Below are 23,868 nucleotides of genomic sequence, written 5' to 3' on the forward strand. Positions count from 1 at the left end.
CATTTATGTTTAATATTTTATATTTCACAAAATGTATTTAATAAAATATAGCATTTTTTAGTTATAATTACTTATTAGTTCTAAGATTACTGTACTAATATCGTATTTTATTGAATATCATTAAAATTTATGTAAATTTTGTTTTAAAATGTATTTTAACTATTAGTAAATCTCACATAATCTGTGTCTAAACATATTTGTTTCATTATGTATCCTGTATTATTAATATTATAATATATGGGGGTTTCTAATTGAAAAAATGTTCAATATTTCAATATTTTTATCTTCAATGTACTTATATTTACTAGTTATACATTTTACAAAGATATTTAAATGTTACTTAAAACACTAATTTTGTTTTGTACATAAATTATATTTATATCTCCATATTACTCTTGCTCCTGCTCCATCAGTCTAAAAACAAATAGTCGTTAGTATAACAAAAAAGCGATAATAAAAATATTTCTGAAATATACCTTAGTTTCTTTATTGGTTCTACTTCATTCTGTGTTTCTACGCAACCAAATGTTTGACAAACCTAAAAAAAAAAGAAACGCTCTTATGTAATAGAGAGCAAATATAAAATAATTAATAAATAAGAAAACTTACAATCGTTAGATTTCTGTTTTGGCAAATTGTCGGATTGCAGCCACAGTTCTTACACGCCACATTATTTTTTCGACATAAGCAAATACGAGTTGTACACTTCGTTTTACAACCACATTTTAGTTCTCCATCTGATGATCGTTTCATGGTAGTTCGTTCAGATGGGTTAGTCTTTGTTATATTCTAAACGTAAGTCAGGTATTAAAATAATATCTCTCACGAGGAAAAAATTTTCAGCATTTCCCTTCTACAGTCACGCTGCTTGGAATCAGCAATTCAATTATATTCAAAATCAGTAAAACGATTACTAGATAGTAGAATCTGTTGATAGCTTGGTTTTATTTCATAGTTTTTTACTGTTTATTGTGATTTTGTTATCTTGTAATTGACAGATTAGAAAAAAGCCTAGTTGTTATTAGTTAATCATCGAAAATAATCCCACTAATGCAGCAGACTTGATGCAATTGTTAACACAGTGAAAATATACAAAGGGAATGCTATATCTAGTGACTCGATAACTTGATTTAAATACCCAATGTGGCGACTGTGTCCAATCTGGATCTCTCGCGACATCATCGACATCGACCACATAACTGTTGTCTAATTCAGGAAACGTATTTTCATCAATTATTTTGAGAACCCTCGTCTCTCTTTTTTTCTTTGATTTCGATATTTCGTTTTTATCCTTCAGTTCCATTAATGCCTGTAGTATAAGAAAGAATTAAAGTTGATAAAAACTACATTCCATATATTATCATAAACAACATCGATGCAGTATATTAACCGTTTGTTCTAGGCGTTGGCAGTTTTCTTTATAATGTTCTAACTCTTGTTTCAATTTCGTGTTCTTATCTTCATCTACTTCCGCAATTTGATTTGTAGTTTTGTTTATTTGTGTGAGATGTATTTCTTTTTCTTTTGTTTTATACTCTTCCATTTGTGCTTGTAGTACTTCATATTTATCCTACAATAGTATAAGATTAATAATAAATTTAGTCTATTAAATTAAAACTGTACTACATCAAGAACAAACCATAAGATCATTGTAATCAAACTCTTTTACACACTGTTGTCGTCTATCCTCTGCAATTTGTTTAAATAGTATTTTAAGCGCCGTTTTTGCTTCCTCCATCGTATAGAGTATTTGCCACCTTGTTTTTTTTTTACTTTCTATATAAATTTATTTTGAATGAGCTTACTTAATTTAAATTGACATTTAATGTAGAAATACATACTTACCTTGATCTGATTCAACTATTTTTTGCTGAATATCAGTAATTTGAGTATTACGTAACTCTAAAAATTCAGATAACTCAGTTATCTTCTCTTCATTTTTTGGGACACCACACAATTCTTTTAATGTAGCTGCCAACGATGCTCTATCTTGCATTAATTTTTCTAGCGAGAATTCTGCATCCACAGTGCTGATTAATATTTGTATTTCTTGATGCAGCCAGTTTTTAATTTTATCCGAATTATTATTCATTTTCGCTTTTCTCATGGCTGCTACTTTCTTTTGTAAATCGAGAGCATCCTGAAAGAAGAAATAAATTAATTTAAAATATTAAATGAAATTGTTATTTAGATTCTTACCTTTAATCTTTTGTTAACTGCAGAAGCTTCTACCATTTTTCGTTTGAATACATTCTCTTGTTTAGTATGCCACATTTTCAGACGTATTACTTCATTGACCTGTTTTCTATTCTGATTCTTCAATCTATTCAGTTCTTTTTCTTTAGTCCCCTTCCATTTTGAAAATTTATCGGATTCGTTTCTCATTTGTTTAATTAGTGTTACTTTAGTGTGCTTTAGCGTTTTCATTTCTTCATACAATTGTTTTATTTCTTGATCCTGTTTCTCTTTAACTTTAACTATTCTGTCTTGCTCTGTGATCTTTCGATTCAATGCTGATATTTTTTTTTCTAACTCTTGGACTTTTTTGTGACGGGATTCCGCCAATCTGCAAATATTAAAAACAAATGTATAAGGTGACTAGATAACACAGTAGTCGTGAAAAAATCAGGTGTTTTACTTTGAACTTGGGTTATTTGTCTGAATATTTCGCAATGCTTGCAAAAGTTCTTCTCTTTCCGTTTGAAGTGTTTTAATTTCCTGCTCCATTTCTTGGATTTCGTTCGAATAATCAATTAATTCCGAAGAATTTTTTAGGAGTTCACACATGAGACGTTCTTTAACGGCGAGTTCTTTATTAATGTCTTGTACTTGGTCATTTCTTCCAGCTTGAAGTAAAGTGTGCTCCTCTTGCTTTTCATCGATATTATCCATGCTATCCTGATTTGCAGAATTTATTTGCTCCGTGGGCGTTTCTTCCTCACAGTCTTCCTTACATGTATTAGAATCGGAAGATGTCATTCCACAATGTATAAGCTCTTCTGATTTTTTCTTGTGATCTATGTCCATATCTATATATCAAAAATTACAATTTTTATCAATGATACTCTTTCATATAGTAACAACAAAAAAGAACTAATGAATAAAGTCACATTACTTACCAAGAATTTTTAAATATAAAGCTTCTACTTTTGCACGATGTCCAGTGGGTGATCTGGGATTTTGATCAAAGTAATTCAAAATTTCTCTGCATTCTTCTAATATCTTTATTATATCAGCCTGGATTTTTTCTCTACTTTGTTCAGCTAATTCTGCTCTCTCATGCATAATTACAATTTCAATTAAATTAGCATTTAATTTATCAGTTAGATCTCTAATCTTTTTTTGCAAGGACTTATTCTTTTCACTCAGTTTTTGATGCTCCAATGGACAGGAGATCTTAATTTCTTGATCTACTAAAGCAAGCTTCAATTCTTGTACCATTTTGTTTAGTCTATTGATTTCTAAAAGTTTTGGATCTTGATTGACCACAGGTTTATTCTTTATTTTACGTGCCCTATCGGCATATCTCAATGTACTAAGAGTTTCTTCCAAATTATAATCTGCTGGACTCACACACGCTATCATCAGTGTCATGGAATTACCACCAAGAGAATCCTGTAGCAGTCTTGTGAGTTTACTGTCCCGATATCCAACATAAGACGCAGAGCCTCCTTCTCCTAATTGAGATATAACATTTCCTAATGCCAACAAACCCTTATTTATGTTAACACCTTCTTTGAATCTTTCTCCAGTCGCTTGTGTCTTTTTGCTTCGCTCAGATCCAGCTAAATCTACTAAATGAAACTTAGCTGTTGTTGCTGTGTTAGGATTGCCCTGCTTCTGTTGGTGTATACATATTGTAAATATGGCATGGCTACGGCTGCTTTGGGCATTCATAGCTGTAGCACCAGTTACACGACCTAGAGATCCCTGGGTTAAGCATTGAAGCGTTTCTGATGCATTAGTGACCTCTTTTTCGACTATACCAGAAAGTTTGATATTTTTGCCATCATCTCTAATATCAACGATCGATTGATGACGCTGTTTATCAGCCAAGAGATCATACAATTGTTCTTGGTAAAGTTCCATAAATGATACTGAAACGTTAAAATTCCAATCCTCTTTTAATTCAATTATTTGAAATATATCGTGCACTGCTCTTGGTATTACACCTGTTTCTTCTGTTTCTATATAATTTGTACCCATTGAATGAGTTTTACCACTTCCTGTTTGGCCATAAGCTAATATAGTTACATTATATCCTACAACATAATGTAACATATGATTATTTTACATAATTATGTACTCAAATGAATAGATAAACCTAGAAGTTCTCATGTAATCTTACCTTTAAAAATGTTTTCTACCATCCCTTTGATAGCTGTCTCATAAAAGTCTTTTTGATTAACATCAGAAGCGAAAACATGATTAAATGTGAAAGCTTTGTCTGTCTTATTTACAATTATTTGTTGTTCTCCTGCAACAACTTCTAAACATGTCCGACACCCTTTGTCTACTTCACTTTGTATTAATGGACGGATACGTACAGCAACACGAACTGTGTCTTCACTCATCTGTACATATTATTAAAGCATTTTAAGTACAATGCATACATTTGTATACATTAGAAATAAACTACATATATAATCAGGACTTAAAAGAGTTCTGACATATTGGAATTTATAATATTTCTTTTTATAACTTTTTTAAAAAATATTCTTGTATTATAAGTTGTGATGAGAATGGATAAAGAAATATTCTTAAAAATTAAAGTTTCGACTTTAATAGAACAAATAGAAAGTGTACAAATGAAAGTTGTTCTGTAACAGTATTTGGATTTCTCATTTATTTTATAATGTTTAATATTTATTTTATTTTATATTTCGTGAACTTTCGCAGAGATTCGTTTTCTATTTCATGATTTTTTCATGGGATCCATTCAGATTCCATTTCAAAGACGAGAAGGCTGAAATTAATAAAATTATTATTATTACTTACTGTTAGCTCGTTTATATAAAAGAAAACAATAACAATACAGAACAAGTATTAAAATTATGTAAAATAAAAGATAAAACTTATAGCGCCTGCAGCAACTACAAAATAGTAACGGTTCCAGCCGTTCCAGGCACGTTCAAAATTGTTTATACTGTGACATTGGAGAGCAACAGAGGAAATGAGAGTGCTCACGCCCGGGATTTTAATGTCCCAGGTATAGTGCTGCCCCGTAGTCTAATTTTTACCCTGGACCAGAACCTGCATCATCTTTTTACCCTGGACCAGAACCTGCATCATCTTTTTACCCTGGACCAGAACCTGCATCACAGACGAGGTATAGGAGTAGACCAATCACCCAATGTATTTTTCTGTCTCACGCTCGGGGGGCTCTAGACACCGACGAGATATATATAAAGACTGCCAGCCCTCGTGTTAAACTGCTAGTCTCAAAGTGGGTGCCAAGTCGGTGCTGGGATCGGTCGGTAACAGCCCCAATCACCGACGAGATATATATAAAGACTTAGAGATTTTGTACACAAGATTTACATGTTAGTTACATATTTCATATACAACAATTAAGCTGTACGTTCTAATCCTGGTTAAAAAAATAATGTGCGTTCGGTTTTATGCTAAAAGACGACACGGTTATGTTCCAGTAAAGACGACACGGTTCTGTTCCAGGAAAGACGACACGGTTCTGTTCCAGGAAAGACGACACGGTTCTGTGCCATGCTAAAGCGGCGATGTCACGAAATTGGGAACGCCGAAACCCCGGGCGTGAGCACTCTCCTATCCTCTCTGTTATATATATCTCGTCGGTGACTGTCGGTGACCGGTGACGGGGGCTGGCAGGATTTCTATCTGTCTTACTCAAGTTCATAAAGAACCGCTGAAACATGCATTTAAGTAGAACAGTTTTTACAAGATTGGACAAACAGTTAAAAATAAATCTAGTTCAGTTTGTAAATAAAAATCGTTCTTCTCAATTGTGCGATGCTGTCAATATTCAGAAAAGATTTAAAACACATCTAAGTAAACCTAACCTGTATGTAGGTCCAAAGAAACCGACAAAATTTTATGAATTTGCTCAAACAATTGGACCTTATGGATTTTTCTTGCTGGCAAGTTAAATGAAAATTACATGTTCAATTAATCCAATACAAATTTCGTAGTAATAACGTACAATTTTTTTTTGTTTTAATGTCTATACTAACAAGTGTAAATAATGCAGAGTATTCCAATTGGGACATTTCTTCTTGGTACATGGCAAGTACAAAGGCGGAAATGGAAGTTAAATCTGTTACAAAATTTAAATGACCGCATCTATCATGAGCCCCTTGAATTACCAGCAGAGTAAGATAATCAATGTAAACATATAACAGTTAAGGCATTGTGCACTGTCGATCAGGTCATCAGCGATCACTAGGTACAAGAAAGCATACGAGCTCGTACTTACTTAATCACTACAAGTAATAATAATTTTGGTCTCTTGGTGTCCAAGTCGTTGGCGACTGGTCAATAGCGCATGATGGTTCTAAATGTTGCAAAGTTACAAATTACTGTATTCAGGTTAGAGCAACTGGAAGAAATGGAATATTACCCGTTCAAAGTTAAAGGAACATTTTTATACGATCAAGAATTTCCTATTGGCCTCAGAAGTTTGATAGTAGACGGTGATTCTAGTGCTCAAGGTTCTTTGGTAGGGAACAAGGATGCGCAAAAAGGATATTACATTATTACTCCTTTCAAATTATTAGATCGAGAGTAAGTTACTGCCAAGAAATGGTGGTTTTTAACGATATATATATTCTAATGCTTTTATGTTCTTAAAATTTATAAAATACATTATAGCTTGACGATCTTGGTAAATCGTGGGTGGATCCCTAAGACACTTAAAAATTCAACTGCAAGGCAGTATACTCAGGTAAAAGGTGAGGTAGAAATTATAGGTGTTTTAAGATCAAATGAGTCAAGACCACAGTTTGTACCAAAAAATTCTCCGAAGGAAGATATATGGTACTATAGGTGAGAGAAGATAATATTAAAACATAGGAAAAAATCTGTCTGAATGTTGTATCTTAATATAGTACTGATATCAATAATATTTTCCAGAGATGTGAATGCAATGGCTGAGATAGCAGGAACAGCTCCCATATACCTTGAAATGAAAAGTGATAAAAACTTTCCAAAGTATCCAATAGGTAGTCAAACAAACGTGAAATTAAGAAACGAACATTTAAGTTACATTATCACATGGTATTCTCTTTCTGCGACCACAGGATATATGTGGTATAGGCAAATTATTCAAAAGTTGGCAATATAATATAATTTTTTAATGATCTAAGATTATGAATCCAATAAACAAGATAAGTCAGAATTTGTAGAAGTTTTTATTTCAGAATATAACAAAGTGAATGTTTTATACTAATCAGGGAGTAGTATTTCCTTCATCGAAAACATCGCTTTTTATTGTTATTATTACTATTATTATTTTATCGTTATTATTACTATTATCATTATTACTATATTATTACTATATTATTATAACAACAACAATGATAACCACTACTAACAAAACTGTCAACAATGGTCCTGATATACAATTACAATTACAGAAGTCGGCATAGAAAATACAAATATGAAAATATACCATACAAATATGAAAATACACCATGTACATGCTACATCGACTTTTCTTTCGTTTGTTTTTTTACATCGTGTAAATACGTTGTTCTATACGTTTGTATACTACTCTAACATGATTGAATAGAGAGCGACCACATGGCCACCTTCCAAAGTTTACGGATCCAGGGACCCGTAAGCAATTGCACAAATGATAATTGCGAGAAAGGAGAATGCCTTTGCTCGGAGTTACTATACATACTTTGTATTCGAAAGTTGTAACAACCTTTTACGCTTTATTATCCTGCATGTTACCTTCGATAAAATCATTACATATTTCGAGAAAAAGTTTTGTAGATATCTATACACCCGGTCGCGGCTATAAATAATCGTATTGAATCGATGCGAACGTGGTGTCACTTTTTGATGATGTTTGCCACTCATGCAACCAGTTTCGAAACCGTTCTAGGTCGGTATAACTTTCAACAACAATTTGTTCTGCAAACTTGTAAATTGTATTATATAAGCTGATATGTGGAACAGCTTACTAAGAAAATATTTCTCGCTAACGCGATTTGGAAACGATATTAATTTCTCGCCAACCCCATAATCTGACTGAACTATTTCACCGACTACTGAAACGAGAAATGTGAAGATAAAGCATACGACCTCACGATATTTCAAAAGTTCTTCGTGCTTGCCTTTGAAAACTGTTATCGCTAATCATCGAAAGATGTTCCATATAGATATTTCGGAGTCCCAAGTGTTCAAGCCAAAACCAGAACCCGCTACACATGTTTTTGAGTTGATCGGATCAAGTAAAATGCAATGTGTCGAAATCTGACGGGCTTGTTGTGAACGCGATAACTCCTCTCTTTCTTTTCCCGACAAGCAGCAGAACAGTCGAAAATGTAACAGTTCGCGATGCTAATTTCGCCTACGGAATGACATATTCGTCTGCCTTTATTGTCCCGGTCGCTACAACGTTATTAAATCAAACGGGTAAATGTAACAAGTGTTAACGCTACTTCGTGCATAGGGTATACCGTAGAACTGAACCTTTTCTTCCTATATACTCGGTTACATAGATACTTAACAATCTAAAGGTCCTTTTTAAAAGTATAAAACACGAATTACAGGTCGCTCAATACGTTCGATTCGACAACGTTCAGAACGCTAGCTGAAAAGCTAGTACTGACCGAATAAATGTCGATCGGTGAACCAATCGCGTTTGGTGTATTCAATTAATGTATTTCTGTAGAATGATGGCTTTTTTACATAAAATATATATAATACAATGAAGTACGCATCTACCAAAAACACATAAAATTTACGGACCATTAATAACAATAATAATTTCAGTGTCATGTCTAGAGGAGTTCAATTTACAATTTAAAAAATTGAATACCTCAAGAACGATAACTTTAACGACCTGTATTTGTGAATGCATTTTTGTTTTTTCAGGTCTACCGATATACCCGAATCTTTTAGAACAATTATTCCCACGAAAATCTTGCTCCACTCCCTCTCATTCGTTTCAATAATATTTTTTACAAGACTACCTACAAACAGTTCACCTGCGTCGATCCGAGACCGTCGTTAAACAACTCGGCGTTCGTTAGGCACGAGCCTCTCGCGAAAGGCATTTTATATTTTCCCGGGAAGTGATCGTTCCTCGAACGATCCCCAGCGTGTTTCCTTTCAGATTAAGGATGTGCGGGCTCGGGCGGGCTCGGATGAGTTCTAGCGGTTCGACTCCTTTGGATAAGGATAGCAAAAGCCGGAGGGACTCAGAGTCCGCTCGACTTTTTCCGATCTAACCCAAAACAGTATGAGTATATGTAATCCGTACGCTTCCCACTCTACCATCAGATTCTCCTTTTGCGACTCTCTGCATAAGAGAGAGGGAGAAAGGACTGGACGTCAAGCATTCCATCGTACGGAGAGTCGCTAGAGGAGAATCAAGCCACATTTAAGAGTAGAGGGGGAAGCATTTTGAGGGGAATACAAACCCGTCTGGCAAAGTATCGGACACCCGACCCGTACAGTCGGGTACCCGACACATTAGCCGCCCGCACATCCCTACTTCAAATCTCTCATTTCGTCTACTACATTTTACTTGAATCGTATCGAGCAGGTGTCCGACTTGCAAAGAACACGTTCGGTAAAGATAGATACACGATCACCATTGCACTGCCAGTTACGAGTTTGAATTCGTCCCCCCCCCCCCCCCGACCCTATTCATCATGACATCGAGAAACGAGCGATCGGTCCGGCCGTTTACTCGTTCAGAACACAGGTCCGGACGAGGGCCTCGCAGACCGCGTACGGATCGCAGTTGCTGCTGGGTCTCCTGTCCTCCAAGTATCCTTTCTTGTCTTCGGCGACGCCGCGCGGAATACGAATGCTGACGTTCCGATTCGCGACGCCGGCGCTGAAATCATGTATACTGCTCGTCTCGCATTTCCCGGTGAGACGACGCTCGTTGTCCTTCCCTCCGCGCGGATCGTACGCCTGGATGTGCCTGAGATGTTGTTTGCTTAGCTTGTCGATCGCTTTCTCGATCTCCGCGATCCCGTTCTCCGCGCGCATCGTCTTCGTCGAGAAGTTGGTATGCGCGCCGGCTCCGTTCCACGAGCCTTCCATCGGTTTCGGGTCCAGGGTCACGACCACGCCGTACTCCTCGGCCACCTGGTGCAGGATGAACCTGGCGACCCAGAGGTCGTCGCCGGCGGTTATGCCGCTGCACGGGCCGACCTGGAACTCCCATTGTGACGGCATCACCTCGGCGTTGGTCCCGGCGATCTTGACGCCCGCGTAAAGGCAAGCCCGGTAATGGGCCTCGACGATCTCGCGGCCGATCACCTTATCGGCCCCCACGCCGCAGTAGTAGGGCCCCTGGGGCGCCGGGTAACCATGTTTCGGCCAGCCGAGCGGCCTACCGTCGACGTCTAGGAAAGTGTGCTCCTGCTCGATGCCGAACCACGGGTCCTCGCTCTTGACCGCCTCCATCGCCTCGTTGCACTTGTACCGCTTGTTCGAGGCTGTCGGGGTCTTGTCGCTGTGGTAGGTGTCACACAGCACCAGCTTGTTGTTCCCCCGACGGAACGGGTCGTTGTAGATCGCCACCGGGCATAGGTAAATGTCGCTGTTCGCTCCGTCCGCCTGGTACGTCGAGCTTCCATCGTACGTCCAAATTGGTAACTCTGGAAACAAAGGAGGAACTCGTAAGAGATCTCGAAGAAAAATATCAAAACATTATTATTGCAATTCCTCCGATTCTAGTCCTATATTATTTAAGTGCTTCAATGTTGGTAAAACTGTTTCATATTCTTGATTTTCTTCATCTGTTATTGCAGACGTCGATGTCGGTTCTGTGGTAACAAATGGTAATTTTGCTTTTTGAAGATATTTGTGTCTTCTGTTTTTAATACTTATAGCTGATATAAAGGTTGTCCCAAAAATGTTGCACTTCCTTGAATTGGATGATTCCTGAGGTCATTTGAAGTAACTTTTTCCTTTGCAAAAATGTTCTCCACGGATTTGTTAAGAAGTTATTAACGAAAAACATGGACCAATCAGGGCACTGCTACAGCTGAGCGTGGCGTTGATATTGGAAAAAAGTTACTTCAAATGACCTCAGGAAGCAACCTATTCAAGGGAGTATAGTTTTCGGACAGCCTGTATGAGGATCAGACATTTCCATAGCCCTGTCAAGAATACCAAAATAAACAGGGAATAGAGTACAATAATTTATATTTAAAAATCATAAAGTCCACGAGAGCACTAGTGCTGATGAAAATTGATACCTCGTAATAGTAAATAAAGATATCGTATCACAGTTATCATCGTAGCTCAACTTCGCGTCCGTGCGCCGCGTATTGAAACCTACACCTCGTTCGCTTATCTCTCTCTGTTAAAATTCGTATAACTGTAAAAGTGGCGGATAGTGGCAGCTGAAATTGTTCAGAATTGTTCAAGTTTTCATATAAAAAAAGTTCCATGCTTGCCAGTCTTAGCTATTTTTTAAAAACCTTTCTCAAAGTTTAAATTGTTATGAACATTTCAGCATTTAGACGTGGATTGAATAATGCTTACGAAACAATTAAAGAATCAAAATATACGATGAAATAACAATATATTACGACGAGTGTTTACACAAATCAATTTTATCTGGAATTTTAGAATTTTGTTTTCAGAATGATATCCCCGATAATACAATCATCCAAAACGAATAACATTTTAGATCTTGAAGCTCTGAAGTGTTGTTGGAATGTAGAAGAAATCATTTTTTGAAATCTTGAACAATTGACCTTTGGCCACTTTCTCACGGTATTCAGACCACTGTGACTCAGGGGCGAACGGGTACTGTTAATCATATATAATAAAGAATAATTTTCAAAAAAAGGACTAAACAACTTGAACTTTCTTTTTTAAGCTGTTAAGTGGATTGTTTTATCATCTAATATGTAAAAGATTCTTTTTATTTGATAATTTGTAGGGATCTTGAGTCTGCGAGCTGACCCTGATCGTGTGTTTATATCCGCTCTCTCGTCTCGTTAGACGGACTATAAGGACACGTTTGTTGTCCCCGACATACCCAACCATGGCAATCATCCATCCGCGATAGCAACCTGCGAATTTTGTCCAGATTGTAGATACTCTTAATCAACGACATGTCCGGAGACATTTCCATGCAATCGACGCTTCGCAAATGTTAATGGCTGCGCGGTCGCACGCGGAATTTCATGAATACAGACCCAACCGCTTGACAATGACGAACTTACGCAAGCAAGCTGAGCGCAATAAAGCGAATAACACGGTCAATTTTGAGCCATGTATTCACCGATGTTTACCGCAAGTACTTGTTTATTGCTGTTGGGAATAAGAAGAACAAAAACCGATGTCCCCTAAGCGAAATCTTTAGTCTCACAATCAGTATGCAAAGGCAGACCCGCGCGGTGCTGTAACATGAACCTATGGCCGGCCCTTGAGGACCGGCTGGGCCCGAACGGAAAGTCTAACGCCGATCCCTACGGACCGGCATGTGTTAACTTTGATTTTATCGGTACTATTGAAGATATACTCAATTTAATAGCATTTTTGTATTTCTTTGGAAGGGGTGATCCCTTACGCAATTTGGAGTAACTTTTTCCTTTGCGAAAAATTCTCCGCAGCTTTGTTAAGGAGTTATTAGCGAAAAACAGAGACCAATCAGAGCGTGGATACAGCAGGCGGATTCTGATTCGGCCAATGCCAACGCCACGCTCAGCAGGAGCTGTCTCTGGTTGATCCGGTTGATTTTGTCGTTAATAACTCGTTAACAAAGCCACGGAGAATATTTTCGCAAAGGAAAAAGTTTCTTCAAATGATCTCAGGAATTATCCCTTTCATGGAAGTACAAAATTTTTGGGACACCCTGTATATGCAAACAGAGTTTTGTTAAGTTTTATTTATTCGAATACTCGTTTGGACAGCACAGAAATAGATCGTTAAAGAATCAGGTCATTCGGGACATCGGATCATTTTTGGGTTATTTATTACTATGACAAGTTGTATGAATGCATAGATTCAAACCTCCGTAATAAAAAAATAAAAAAAAATGTTTGAAAATGAATTTAGTTAAAAAAAGATTTAATTTTTCTAATATTCTGTTGTTAAATAATTATTTATAATTATCAAATTAATTAATAATAATAATAAATTATTATTTATAATTATTAAATTTAATAACAATCTTAAATTCTTCAAATGCCATTTGAATTTTATTTTCCACTAACCCATTTTTCCCATAGATAAATAAAAGTCGCAGCCTAATGGCGACAGTGGTGAAACAATAATCATAAAATAATGGAAGAGACCGTGTATCCATTATTTTTTTTTCTTCTAAATTGTGAATATTAGTATCGCTCACGACGACGACATGGAATATTCTCGCGCATACTTTCGCGAAAGTTTCTCAGGAAAAGTACAGCATCGTCCAAAAAATGTTTTCCCCTCGTTGCTTCGGTAGATTCGTAGCTTTAGATCGAATTCGTATCCACGATGCTACTTACATACTCGGTAATCGGTCGAATTGCATTCGTGAGTCAAGGTTCGCTCGCGGAACGGATAAAAAAGAACAAGTGTTTTGAACAGCAGGACGTAAACATAAGAAGGGAAAATGCAAGGTAATTGGAAAGCACAGACCACGATGTTTATCTCGAATCACGTTGTAATACGACACGTGACTAGATAAATACGTTTTCAGCTTTCAGTGGCGCCGTTAGTCGCGGCAGTTGCTTGTTGTTTTCGCAACTATATTCCAAGCTGTATTTCAATTAATCGTACGAAGTAAATGTCATTGCGTTCTTTGCAAAGATGGTCGATGTACGAGTACACTTGAGAATTCCTGGGTTTAGAGACACTTTTGGAACTGTTAAATGCTCAGACGAAGCGACACACATAGTGTTCCCGATTTCTCAACATTTTTCATTTCTCGAGAAATGAGAAATAAGACTATATTTCTCGAAAACTCTCGAGAATTCTCGAAAATTTTTAATAAAATAAAAAAATATTGGGAAACTTATAATATTTGGAATGTCGTTAATAATATTTATCGAAAAGGCAAAAAACTTTAACTCAGTGTTTATTCCTGTTCAATATGTACATAACTTTAAAAACAGAAAAAATACAGGAAAAAAATAGACGCTAAATATAACCGATAAAATTTATTTAAAACCAAACTTTTATAAAGTGAAACATTACGCTTTTGTTTTGAAAATGCATCTAATGTAGAATCAGACAATCTACTTCTTTTTTTTTTGTAACAAAATCTGTAGCCGTAGAAAAATTTCTTTCATTTTGTGTGGATGTTGGCTTTATTGTATACAGAACATCCAAAAGTTGCTGAAGATTGGGTGTCCTTTTGGGTGTGCATTACCTCACATCGACATGCATTCGCAACAATTATTATAAATTTTCACATTGCAAACATGCATACGTAGGCATTGATATGCTGCCTGTAGATATGCTTATACGTACGCGGTTGATTAGTAATATGCAATTTGAGTTAATTGAAAATTCATTTCCGAAAATATGTTATAAAATAAATAAGATTTTTAAGAATTTTCCTAGATTTAAATTTCTCGAGAAATACTGGAATTCCTCGAAAAAATGAGAAATAATCAATTATAAAATTTCTCGAGAAATTCTCGAGAAAGAATTCTCGAGAAGGAACACTAGACACACAGTGGTCCGTATCGAAAAAGTAAGTGACATTTTGTTATACCTTTTGAACTATTAGAGATATTGCAATGAAATCTTCACTAAAAATATTTAAAACATAGTCATTTTTTAATGGTTGATAATTAAATATGTTTTGCGTTTGTTAAACAATAATTTTTAATTTATTTTCATTCATATTTTTGATGAAAATGAAAATCGTTAAATATAATATTTCAAATTATTTTTTACATGTAAGTATGTATTTTATATTTATGTTTCATACATGTGATGTTTTATGAGACACGTAAAATACAGATTCGAGAAATCTTTTAATTAATTAAAATCTTTAAATTAAAGTAATCACAAATCTTAAATGATATTAAAATTAAGTTATAATAATAATGGATAGTATCAAATGGATAATATCAATAATTACGTTATTAAATTGGTAATAGGTAAATGATAGACTTTTAAAGTGTTTTTTCATTTATTGAATTAATAGTTTTAGTGCTTCTGAGTCCAACCATTTTGGTTTTTTATTATTTGATTTTTTATGAAATGTAGGTAATATATTAAAAAACACTTAATTAAATGCACTAAATATAACTTAATTATACGTAGAATAAGTATATACCACACACAAAGACATAAATGCAACTAAACGAAAAAAATAGAATACATATAAGGTTAAGTAATAGAAGGGTAATAATACAAGGTTTAAGTAATAGAAAAAATGTCTTGAATCTTTCTTTCAACGAATTTAACGATAAAAACACAAAATTGATATAACAGTATTTCTATCGTTTTTTGGGCACAAATCACATTTTTACGTATATGTGTATATTTTCAGTAACATTTCTGAAACATTTATGTTATAGGAAAATCAGAGCAAAAAGGGAATCGCTTTAACGTCATCATCTTTATAAATAAATTTACACAAAATATAAAGAGAATAATTAAAAATTGCTGATAAGAATTCACAGTATCTGATCTAACTACAATATAATTAAAAAATCCAAAAATTTTATTACTATTAACAATAGTAATGTTCTCATTATGCAGTTATCTCAAACTACAAAAATATTGTGGATTTAGAAGCTTTCAGGTATTGCCACTTCACGGTAAACAAAATTTTTCAAAATATGATATTTGAAAGATCAGTTTTGGCCAATTTTTTCGCCTCGTCTGGACCACTGTGCGCCGGCCAGTAGCTATATTATTAACATTTAAAACTTTACGAAGCCATTGTATCGTATAAGTTTTACAGCAAAAAAACAATAATCACATTTTAAATATATATACACAGGCAAATATTTTTTACACGTGAAGTATATTATTTACCATGCACTTGATTTTCATAAATATTTTCATAGATATTTAATAAATGTATATGTGCAAAATATATATATTAGTTATGTAGCGCAGTGTAGTTGTCGTTATTGTTTATAATCTTGTGCCATTTATCGGGTAACTTTTGACTCGTGAGCATTATCGCGGCAAGAACTTGGCGACTTTCAGACAAAATAACCATCGTACCATTTCCCACGTTTTCAATTTCCGAAAACTTTCCGGGTTATGATCGTCGTCCATCTAACGGAGCAAACGACACTATTTAGACCAGCATCGACACATTCACAATTACCCCAAGAAGGAAAAGCAATTAAGTTCACAAACTTTTATTATAGTACATTTCAATAATATGAGTATACTGATGCTGGTCAGATGGTGTTCAGGCGTTATGCTGTTGGATGGGCGACGACCTTAATAGTCCCTACATCAATTGAAATAAGTGGTAATCTCAAGGGATCATGGCAGACGAATAAGCCGCAAGCGGAAGAAATTGACCTCTCTTTTCTCTGTGACATTGCTTAATCTGATTGGTTGTTGTTACTAACGAACTGCTTCGAGTTGAATCGATCGATTCAGTAATTTGTGCAATATTCTGGTTCTAAAATGCCATTTTCTTACCAATTTTTAGATATTTTTCTCATAAAACCATTAAACATCTTGCACTAAGATTTTACACACATGTTTATGGGTATTTAAAGAACATAGATCATTTTTTTAAGGTAAAAATAATCAAAATTTCATGAGTTATATATATTTGAATAAAGTATGTTTTAAAAAAAGGCTGTGGCCGGAATCGGAATAAATTAAAAATCTAGAGTATTTACAAAATGACAGCATTTTGAATTGAGATTATCGATGTTTTAAATATTTGTCCATCCCTAACACGTTAAAGAAAAATAAAGAAAAACGATAGATTTTTAAAATTTTGATTGGCGTGATGACCATTTTGATTGGTGTCAAAGACCCTCTCAAAATTTCAAGTCAACTAGGGATATCGTGACAACAGTATCAAAGGAATGTGGTTTCCAGAAAAACGCGTTTAAAGATTCATCTATTGATCATATGCAAATGTGTATATATGTATACGATTAATTTGCATATCCAGGACTGCAATAAAGTGTAATAGAAACAAAAGGGGACCACAAGTCTACGCTCATTTGATTAAAATATACAATATCTAATATTGATTTGATCTCCCCACAACAGGCAAAATATAGATTTTCTCATTTGTTTCAGCTTTTTTATTGACATAAAACCAAATTATTGTTTTGCTGTTATTTATGCGAGACAAATTAAACAGATAAAATATGTTTCTACAATATATAAGCTTGTTCGTCTATGGTATTATACCAATGTTGACACTGCTATTCTTATCGTTTTTATAATTTATGTACATCTCTAATAAACTGTAAATATTATGTAAAACAAATGTGGTCATGAATAAGTTTGTTGTTAATGCGACCTTCATAAATGAATAAATTAAAAGATACGTGTATCATTATTATTAAAGACAATTACATTCATTTCTCTAGAAATTGCATTAGTTTCCAAGACAATCGAATATCGAGTCGTTACATATTGTGCTGAGAATCGTGCATGTGGTACCTACTTAGCGCGTTTATCAAGGAGACCTGTGGACTGTGGACCAACTTTTCGAGACGATACCACAATGGTAGAGCTGCTCTGAAATGAATCGAGTCAAATACAAGATCGCATGCACAGCAGGGGGATAAGAGAGCGTGCCGAGGCATGGTCTCTTAGCTTCTGTTCCGAGGAAATTAGTGGAGTAGAAGCTCTCGCAAGCACGGTTATTTACGGTACAGGAGCACGATACAAGACTAGTATTGAATAAGCACCTTATTAACTGGGTTAAGTTCCTGCACCGGGTAATCGGAGCAGTCCTCTTTAGGGTCAACTCATTACGGTTGAATTATATCTTACAATAATCGAAATATTGTCGTGCTCGGTGTACCGTTTTCGTCGCAAAAATTTCATCGGTTCACGGGCAATTACATGCCATTTTAGTTTGTGATAGTTATTGGATGAATGCGAAGAGTTTGTGTGGCCGATATGAAAATAAAATGTAAGCAATTACTTTTTAAATTAATCCTTAACACTCGAATGGCGACCGTAAGGCGCCACTAAAAATTACTGTATCATTATTCAAAATATTTTTTACATTATTAAATTTGTATGTATTTAATAAATTACTAAACATTTCCGTACTGTACGAGTAAATTGCACCATTTTCGTATGTATAGCATGAAAAAATATATATAGAAGGGAAATATTCTAGGCCGGAAGAAATGTTTCGTTTTCGAGTTAAAATGGCTTCGAGTGCAAAGGGTTAACGGCTTTATTAACCCTTAACACTAGGTTTACGATTCTAAAGATACATTCATGAGGAATTATTCAACAAATTTATTTCTTTGGGTATATGTTATTTAAGAAATGGCTCAAAATTTGGGTAGCGCATTCTTGTTATTTTTTATAAAGTAATGTATTAAATTATATTTAATATTCATCTCTATCGAAATGGTAAATATGTATTTAGATGTCCGAATAATTTATGGGAGTAATTGTATGTACTACGGGAAGCGTAAACAAAATTTAATAGTCATCGGAAGTCACACTGAACATAATTTATGTACATAACCTTGTCAATAATAGTACAGTAGTAAATACAATGTTACATGTTTCTCTTATCTCTGATCTCGTATGACCTTGGAAGTCATTGTGTTACATATGAGTGAATTCGTCTTCACCGGCGTGTTCATATGACATTAAAAAACATATAGCGTTTCATTTCAGAAACTGAAGGTTACCTTCGTGTCTCGAAAAATAGTGTAAATATAAAAAATTGGCTGAGATTACCACGTTGTCAGTAAGATATACTGTGAGTTTTCCCTCTTCCATTTTTACTTTTGAAATATTTACTGTTTACAAGAAAAACCCTGGTCTCCGTATAATTCTTTTAAAATCGTTTTATTTTGCTTGCACTTTTTCAAGCTAATTATTAACATTATAGACGTCATACTCTTAGAATGACAGACAGGAAAATATAATCGGAGTCTGGCAGTCCAACAGCGAAAGCAACAAGTAGATATGCGAAAAGATAAAATAAATCTTGAAAGAGGGATGAGGAAAAGAGCCGCGACTTATGTAAGTATTTATTGCGGGTATAATTATGTGTGTGCAGGAAAAACGGAGGAGTTATTAAGTGTTTAAAAGATATCGAGAAAGAGAGAGAAGATAAAAAAGCAAATATCGGTGAGTATGAGAATGTGTGTGGATTGCAGATCGGTGAGCGAGAGGATTAGATGTGTATGTATGTACACCGCGCAGTCGAACCTTGGTATCTTCTATAAGACTACAATTTTCTTTATCCCCTTCCGTCTCACTATAAATTCCTCTGTACATCAAAATACAAATTGTCTTTAACTCGAATCATCTGCTGCAGCATGTTATTTCTGCTCGGTAATTCAAATTCAGAGACACTCGATCTCTAGAAGTCAAAGCTTACTTCTATAAATCAAAATGTTGTAATTGTTGCCTTTGTAACTCAAGGTAATAGGCATACATTTATAAATAAGCTATTAATAAAATATTTTGAGTGTGATATTTTTAGTGTGTTGCGTTCCTGCTATTCATTTTTACCATATTGCATTAATGTTATATTAATATTGTATTAATCAACGCACCTTATCGATGCGGCTACATATCATGTTCAAAATCGTTGTCATTATTAAGCATGCATTTCTGAGCTCTCTTCATTATACTTTGGGTCGTTGTACACTGTGGCCGTTAATGTTTTTCTAGGTATTAATTAGTCGTTGTATAGTATACGATGTATACTACACATTTCAATACGTCTTGACAGCCTCTTTTAAATGGTAAATAAATATGTAGTATTTCATTGAAGAAATGCAGATAACCTTAATTTCTCGAAGGATACTGTAAATGTAAAAGACTGTTCTGTTCTATTGTGTTGATTATGCCAAACTGTGCACTTTTTACTTTGCTATACTTTCCTTGCATTTGCCATTTTCGAGAGAAAAAATCAGGGCAATAATAACATAAGCATCCTGTGTACGGAGAGCATTTTGGATATGGTATGGAGAGAACTGGAAAAAAGATGGCGTGGAAGAATATAGAAAAGGTGAAGTGGCCAAGTTTCGGTTTGACTCGATTAACTTGTTTTACCAAGATTATGTAGTCATAGCCAGAGTCGCCAAATCAAGACTTGTTCCCTCACTCTAATTTCCCCTTCTACCGCATTATTTCCCACGCTTCCGCCGCAGCCTGGTCACGTGACGCATCCCGTCTCTGTTATGTATATTGCAGTACTGGCAGAGAGAAGGTAACTTTTTCCCCTCAATTCGTGCTCCCTCCCCTCATCTGGCGACACTGGTCACAGCTGGCTGGTGTCTAACCAAATAATGAAATTCTATTTTACCAACCTGATGGGCGTTGCGGTATGAACTCTACAGTCCTGGTCTTGTTCCTCAATCCTTCACCGGTGCCATCGATCCAAATATACGTAGCTTGAATCTGATCGTCCGGCTGATGCAGGTCTAAATATTTGTTGAGCAAGCTCTTGTCTAAGGCCGCGTTCGGCGACTCCTTCAGCATGGTGCGTGACATCGTGACGCTGTAAACAATCAATAAGATCTTTATAAGTACAGGGTCGTCGAGATGAATCCGGAAGTTTTTCAGGCAGTTCCATAAATAATTTGATAAGGCAATTGTTAATCAGGTAACTCGATATACAAGCCATCAATCAGTGAACAAGTGGGAAAGTGTCAGTCATGAACCGAAAATACGACCGAAGAGCAGCAATATCCCGAATCGCTCCGTAACAGGAAATTTAGTGGTTTTCGTAGTTTGGCTACATGAAGACGCAAGTTTACGATTTAGAAAGAACATTTTTCAGGTATAGCACGTCGATTTTAATGAGATTTTTGGACAATATAGTTTGTTAAATATTTGACGCGTATTTCCTTCTATCTACAATGATTCATATCGAATGGGTGAAAAATATCATCGTCCCAGGCAACTCACAGGAAGGCACGGAATTTGTTAACGAATTCAAAAAGAAAAGATTGATCAGTAGACTGCGGACAAAAATGGATTGGTCAAATGCAAAACTGTGAAGGTATTCGAAAAATCTTTGATGATGTTGGTATATTATCCTCAATTCGTTATTATGAAACGTACTTTTAATCAACTTCTCTTTCTTACAATTAACTTTGACAATTTTTATTCTGCATAAAGATCCGCTGTCTACTAATCAGGCTTCACGAAAACCTCTGTTATCGCTCATCTCCCGACTAATGGACCATTACATGGTGGGCGTAGTCGAGGCAAAGGTAATTACAAAGCGTCATAACATCAAAGATGCCCTAAAGCCCGCTAACATGAAGGTGATGACGAAAATGATCAAGAAGGAAACTCCGTAACTGTCGCCAAGGTCTCTACGTAACTGTCAAAATTATATCCCCGGGGGAATTGTATCACTGGGGGAATCTCCCTTGGAACCAGTCAAGCGGTAAACACGCTCGACGACTGAGCCAGCGAGGGGTCGAGTATCGGTGAGATCACACTAATGCAGGCGAAGTAGAAGATTGCAACTTTTCTAACATTTGATTTTTCTACGAAACTTTTACCATCGTTTTGGTCTCGTTGTTATAACTAAAATGACACCAAGCACGATATAATTACGATTAGAATTACTCGTGTAATAGGCGATTAAAGTTTCACGTGAAAGAGGTCAGCGAATGGAAAAGAAAGAGTCCTTCTTTCTTCAGTCGCTATCCTTCTCTGCGTTCGGCACACTACAAAGAATGTAGTACTTCTTCTAGAACTGTCGGTCGGCAGACCCGACGATACGACAGTTAGTGAGATACTACTGTAGCGGAGCCTACATCGAGTAATTCCATTCCTTAGTATACCATTCACTACTTTTTCAGTACAATGACACAATTGAAAAGAGAACAGACCTTTCGAGGAGAACGAGGAACAACATACGGGGCAGGAGAATTTTAAACATAAGATCAAAATTAAAAACGTTAGAAGTCCGATAAAAATAAAGATTCTGAGCTGAAATTTTGTTTACAATATACAGGGTGTACGTGCTAGTACTAGCCAGCGTTTTTCTTGCAAATAATAAATATTAGAAAAAAATTAAAGAGGCGAAAGTAATACTGTTTTTTGCAAGCAATATGATGGCGTATGTCATTTTTTGTGTTTGCACTATTTTTTTAGAAATTAAGGTGACCTATTTTTTAAACGGGATGCTATATAAATTTTTACACCATATCAAAGCGTGTGTCAAGACAAATTCATTCGTATATGACGCAATGACCTTCAACAAGATCAGGAATGGAAGAAACATTTATTAAAAACATGAAATTAATTTTACCACTACTCATTTTAGCGTTAAAAATGATAAATTTTATCTAAAATATAATTACAGTTGATTTTCCATTGAATACCCCCTCGCTCCCCCACTCCCCTTCTTAACGCCACGTCCAGTTGGCAGACGTAAACATTCAACGTTTTATAGGATATTCAGAGTGCATTTGCTGTGTGTCTTCTTGAGAGTGACACAGGTCTACGATTATGTACCCGAGGTGTTACCACCCACAGAGTACATAGTCGTACAAAGGTGAAAGTAAGGTTTTTCTCCGATTCTACTTCTAGGCACGTGTATATCTTTAATTAGTACCGTGGACATATGCGTAACCAAAGTCACGGCATCGATAGGTAAATTATCAAGGATTTTTAAAAACAGCATACAACAATCATTTCCTGTTACGTTTTACGCACACGTTTCACGCTTGGTATCTAGAATCAACTTTTAATCAATTCGCTCTTTACATGTTTCACGCGTCTCAAAATATTTACGTTTCAATGGAAATATTTTGCTCTAGTTTGACCGGTTGTAATTTTTTTGTATTCTCTTACAGGTTAACATCTGGAAAACATATTTCAAAAGCGTCACAACTAAATTTTTATGTTTGATTACGCTAGAAGGTATTATGTATAAGGAATACTGCATGTAATGCATGCAAGCAAATTTTTGATACCTAAAATGTTATAAAAAATGTAAACCTATAATAATCATTTATTATGTGTTATAATAAATGACATTCCTATATCTTGTACGCCATTTTTTACTTTTCTAAAATAAAAAGCTGTTATTTAGCAATAATATCGACTTCTTTACCGAGAAAAGGTAGACAATTTTTGGACCGCTTTTTTTTATTTTCGCATAAGTATTATATAATGTGTTTTCCTGATAGGTAAATAATGTGTTCGACTGCTTACTGAACACTAGATTGCGGATTCTTATTCATATAAATTCTTTTCTTATTAATTGTAATAAGCTGTAAGTAATAGAACAATATATTGTTACGAGTATCGATATGTTATGATATCGAGACATCGCGCCGAATGGTCTTCGTTGCCGCGTCGTGTTATTGTTAGTGACGACGATACAACGGAGACATGACAGAGTCGGTTGACGAACGTCACTGAGGGAAGTCGCAAAGCTAAGTACTCCTCCTCTATTTAATAAAGGTCTCTTTGGTATTACACTCGTTTTATTCTTTAAAGATGCCCCGAACCCGTAACAATATTTTGATTCTTTAAATGTTTTACTGTTTTGCATTTGATCTATCCATTTTTGTCATA

General features: G+C 35.3%; 3 protein-coding genes across 4 annotated transcripts in view; 1 reads left to right on the forward strand and 2 right to left on the reverse strand.

The window, feature by feature from the left end:
• Nucleotides 1–277: 277 nt before the first annotated feature.
• Nucleotides 278–5,130, reverse strand: Klp3a (kinesin-like protein 3A). Of its 2 annotated transcripts, XM_076805118.1 has the most exons (12): nt 4,999–5,130; nt 4,349–4,574; nt 3,120–4,262; nt 2,639–3,029; nt 2,200–2,566; nt 1,846–2,140; nt 1,640–1,776; nt 1,391–1,570; nt 1,139–1,309; nt 610–789; nt 477–538; nt 278–414 (listed from the first exon to the last, which is right to left on the reverse strand). In XM_076805118.1, exons 2-12 carry the CDS (start codon nt 4,572–4,574, stop codon nt 390–392), a joined length of 3,177 nt encoding a protein of 1,058 aa, XP_076661233.1. In that variant the 5' UTR covers nt 4,999–5,130; the 3' UTR covers nt 278–389. The 2 variants fall into 2 exon arrangements, with proteins under 2 accessions (XP_076661233.1, XP_076661234.1); XM_076805119.1 differs by lacking the exon at nt 610–789.
• Nucleotides 5,131–5,815: 685 nt separating this feature from the next.
• On the forward strand, nt 5,816–7,372 carry Surf1 (surfeit locus protein 1). The gene is made up of 5 exons (XM_076805159.1): nt 5,816–6,116; nt 6,227–6,348; nt 6,565–6,759; nt 6,847–7,020; nt 7,108–7,372. The coding sequence occupies exons 1-5, from the start codon at nt 5,892–5,894 to the stop codon at nt 7,316–7,318; spliced, it is 927 nt and encodes a 308-aa protein (XP_076661274.1). The 5' UTR covers nt 5,816–5,891; the 3' UTR covers nt 7,319–7,372.
• The window catches only part of Gs2 (glutamine synthetase 2), a 70,971-nt gene continuing 54,469 nt past the window's right edge, over nt 7,367–23,868 (reverse strand). Inside the window, exons 2-3 of the mRNA XM_076805153.1 lie at nt 20,634–20,824; nt 7,367–10,823 (exon numbers count right to left, since the gene is read on the reverse strand). Of these exons, the coding sequence (XP_076661268.1) occupies nt 9,898–10,823; nt 20,634–20,817 (1,110 nt within the window). The 5' untranslated portion in view covers nt 20,818–20,824 and the 3' untranslated portion in view covers nt 7,367–9,897. The remainder of the gene's footprint in view (nt 10,824–20,633; nt 20,825–23,868) is intronic.

This window comes from Halictus rubicundus, chromosome 2, assembly GCF_050948215.1.
Source record: "Halictus rubicundus isolate RS-2024b chromosome 2, iyHalRubi1_principal, whole genome shotgun sequence".
NCBI lineage: Eukaryota > Metazoa > Arthropoda > Insecta > Hymenoptera > Halictidae > Halictus > Halictus rubicundus.

Excerpts from the sequence above, each read along its gene's own strand:
- Surf1 (XM_076805159.1), top strand. The coding sequence starts at position 5,892 with ATGCATTTAAGTAGAACAGTTTTTACAAGATTGGACAAACAGTTAAAA. Across the intron at positions 6,117-6,226 it reads CTTATGGATTTTTCTTGCTG|AGTATTCCAATTGGGACATT; the intron begins GCAAGTTAAATG and ends TAAATAATGCAG. Across the intron at positions 6,760-6,846 it reads TTCAAATTATTAGATCGAGA|CTTGACGATCTTGGTAAATC; the intron begins GTAAGTTACTGC and ends AATACATTATAG.
- Klp3a (XM_076805118.1), bottom strand. The coding sequence starts at position 4,574 with ATGAGTGAAGACACAGTTCGTGTTGCTGTACGTATCCGTCCATTAATA. Across the intron at positions 1,571-1,639 it reads TTGATTACAATGATCTTATG|GATAAATATGAAGTACTACA; the intron begins GTTTGTTCTTGA and ends ATACTATTGTAG. Across the intron at positions 790-1,138 it reads GGACACAGTCGCCACATTGG|AATATAACAAAGACTAACCC; the intron begins GTATTTAAATCA and ends ACTTACGTTTAG.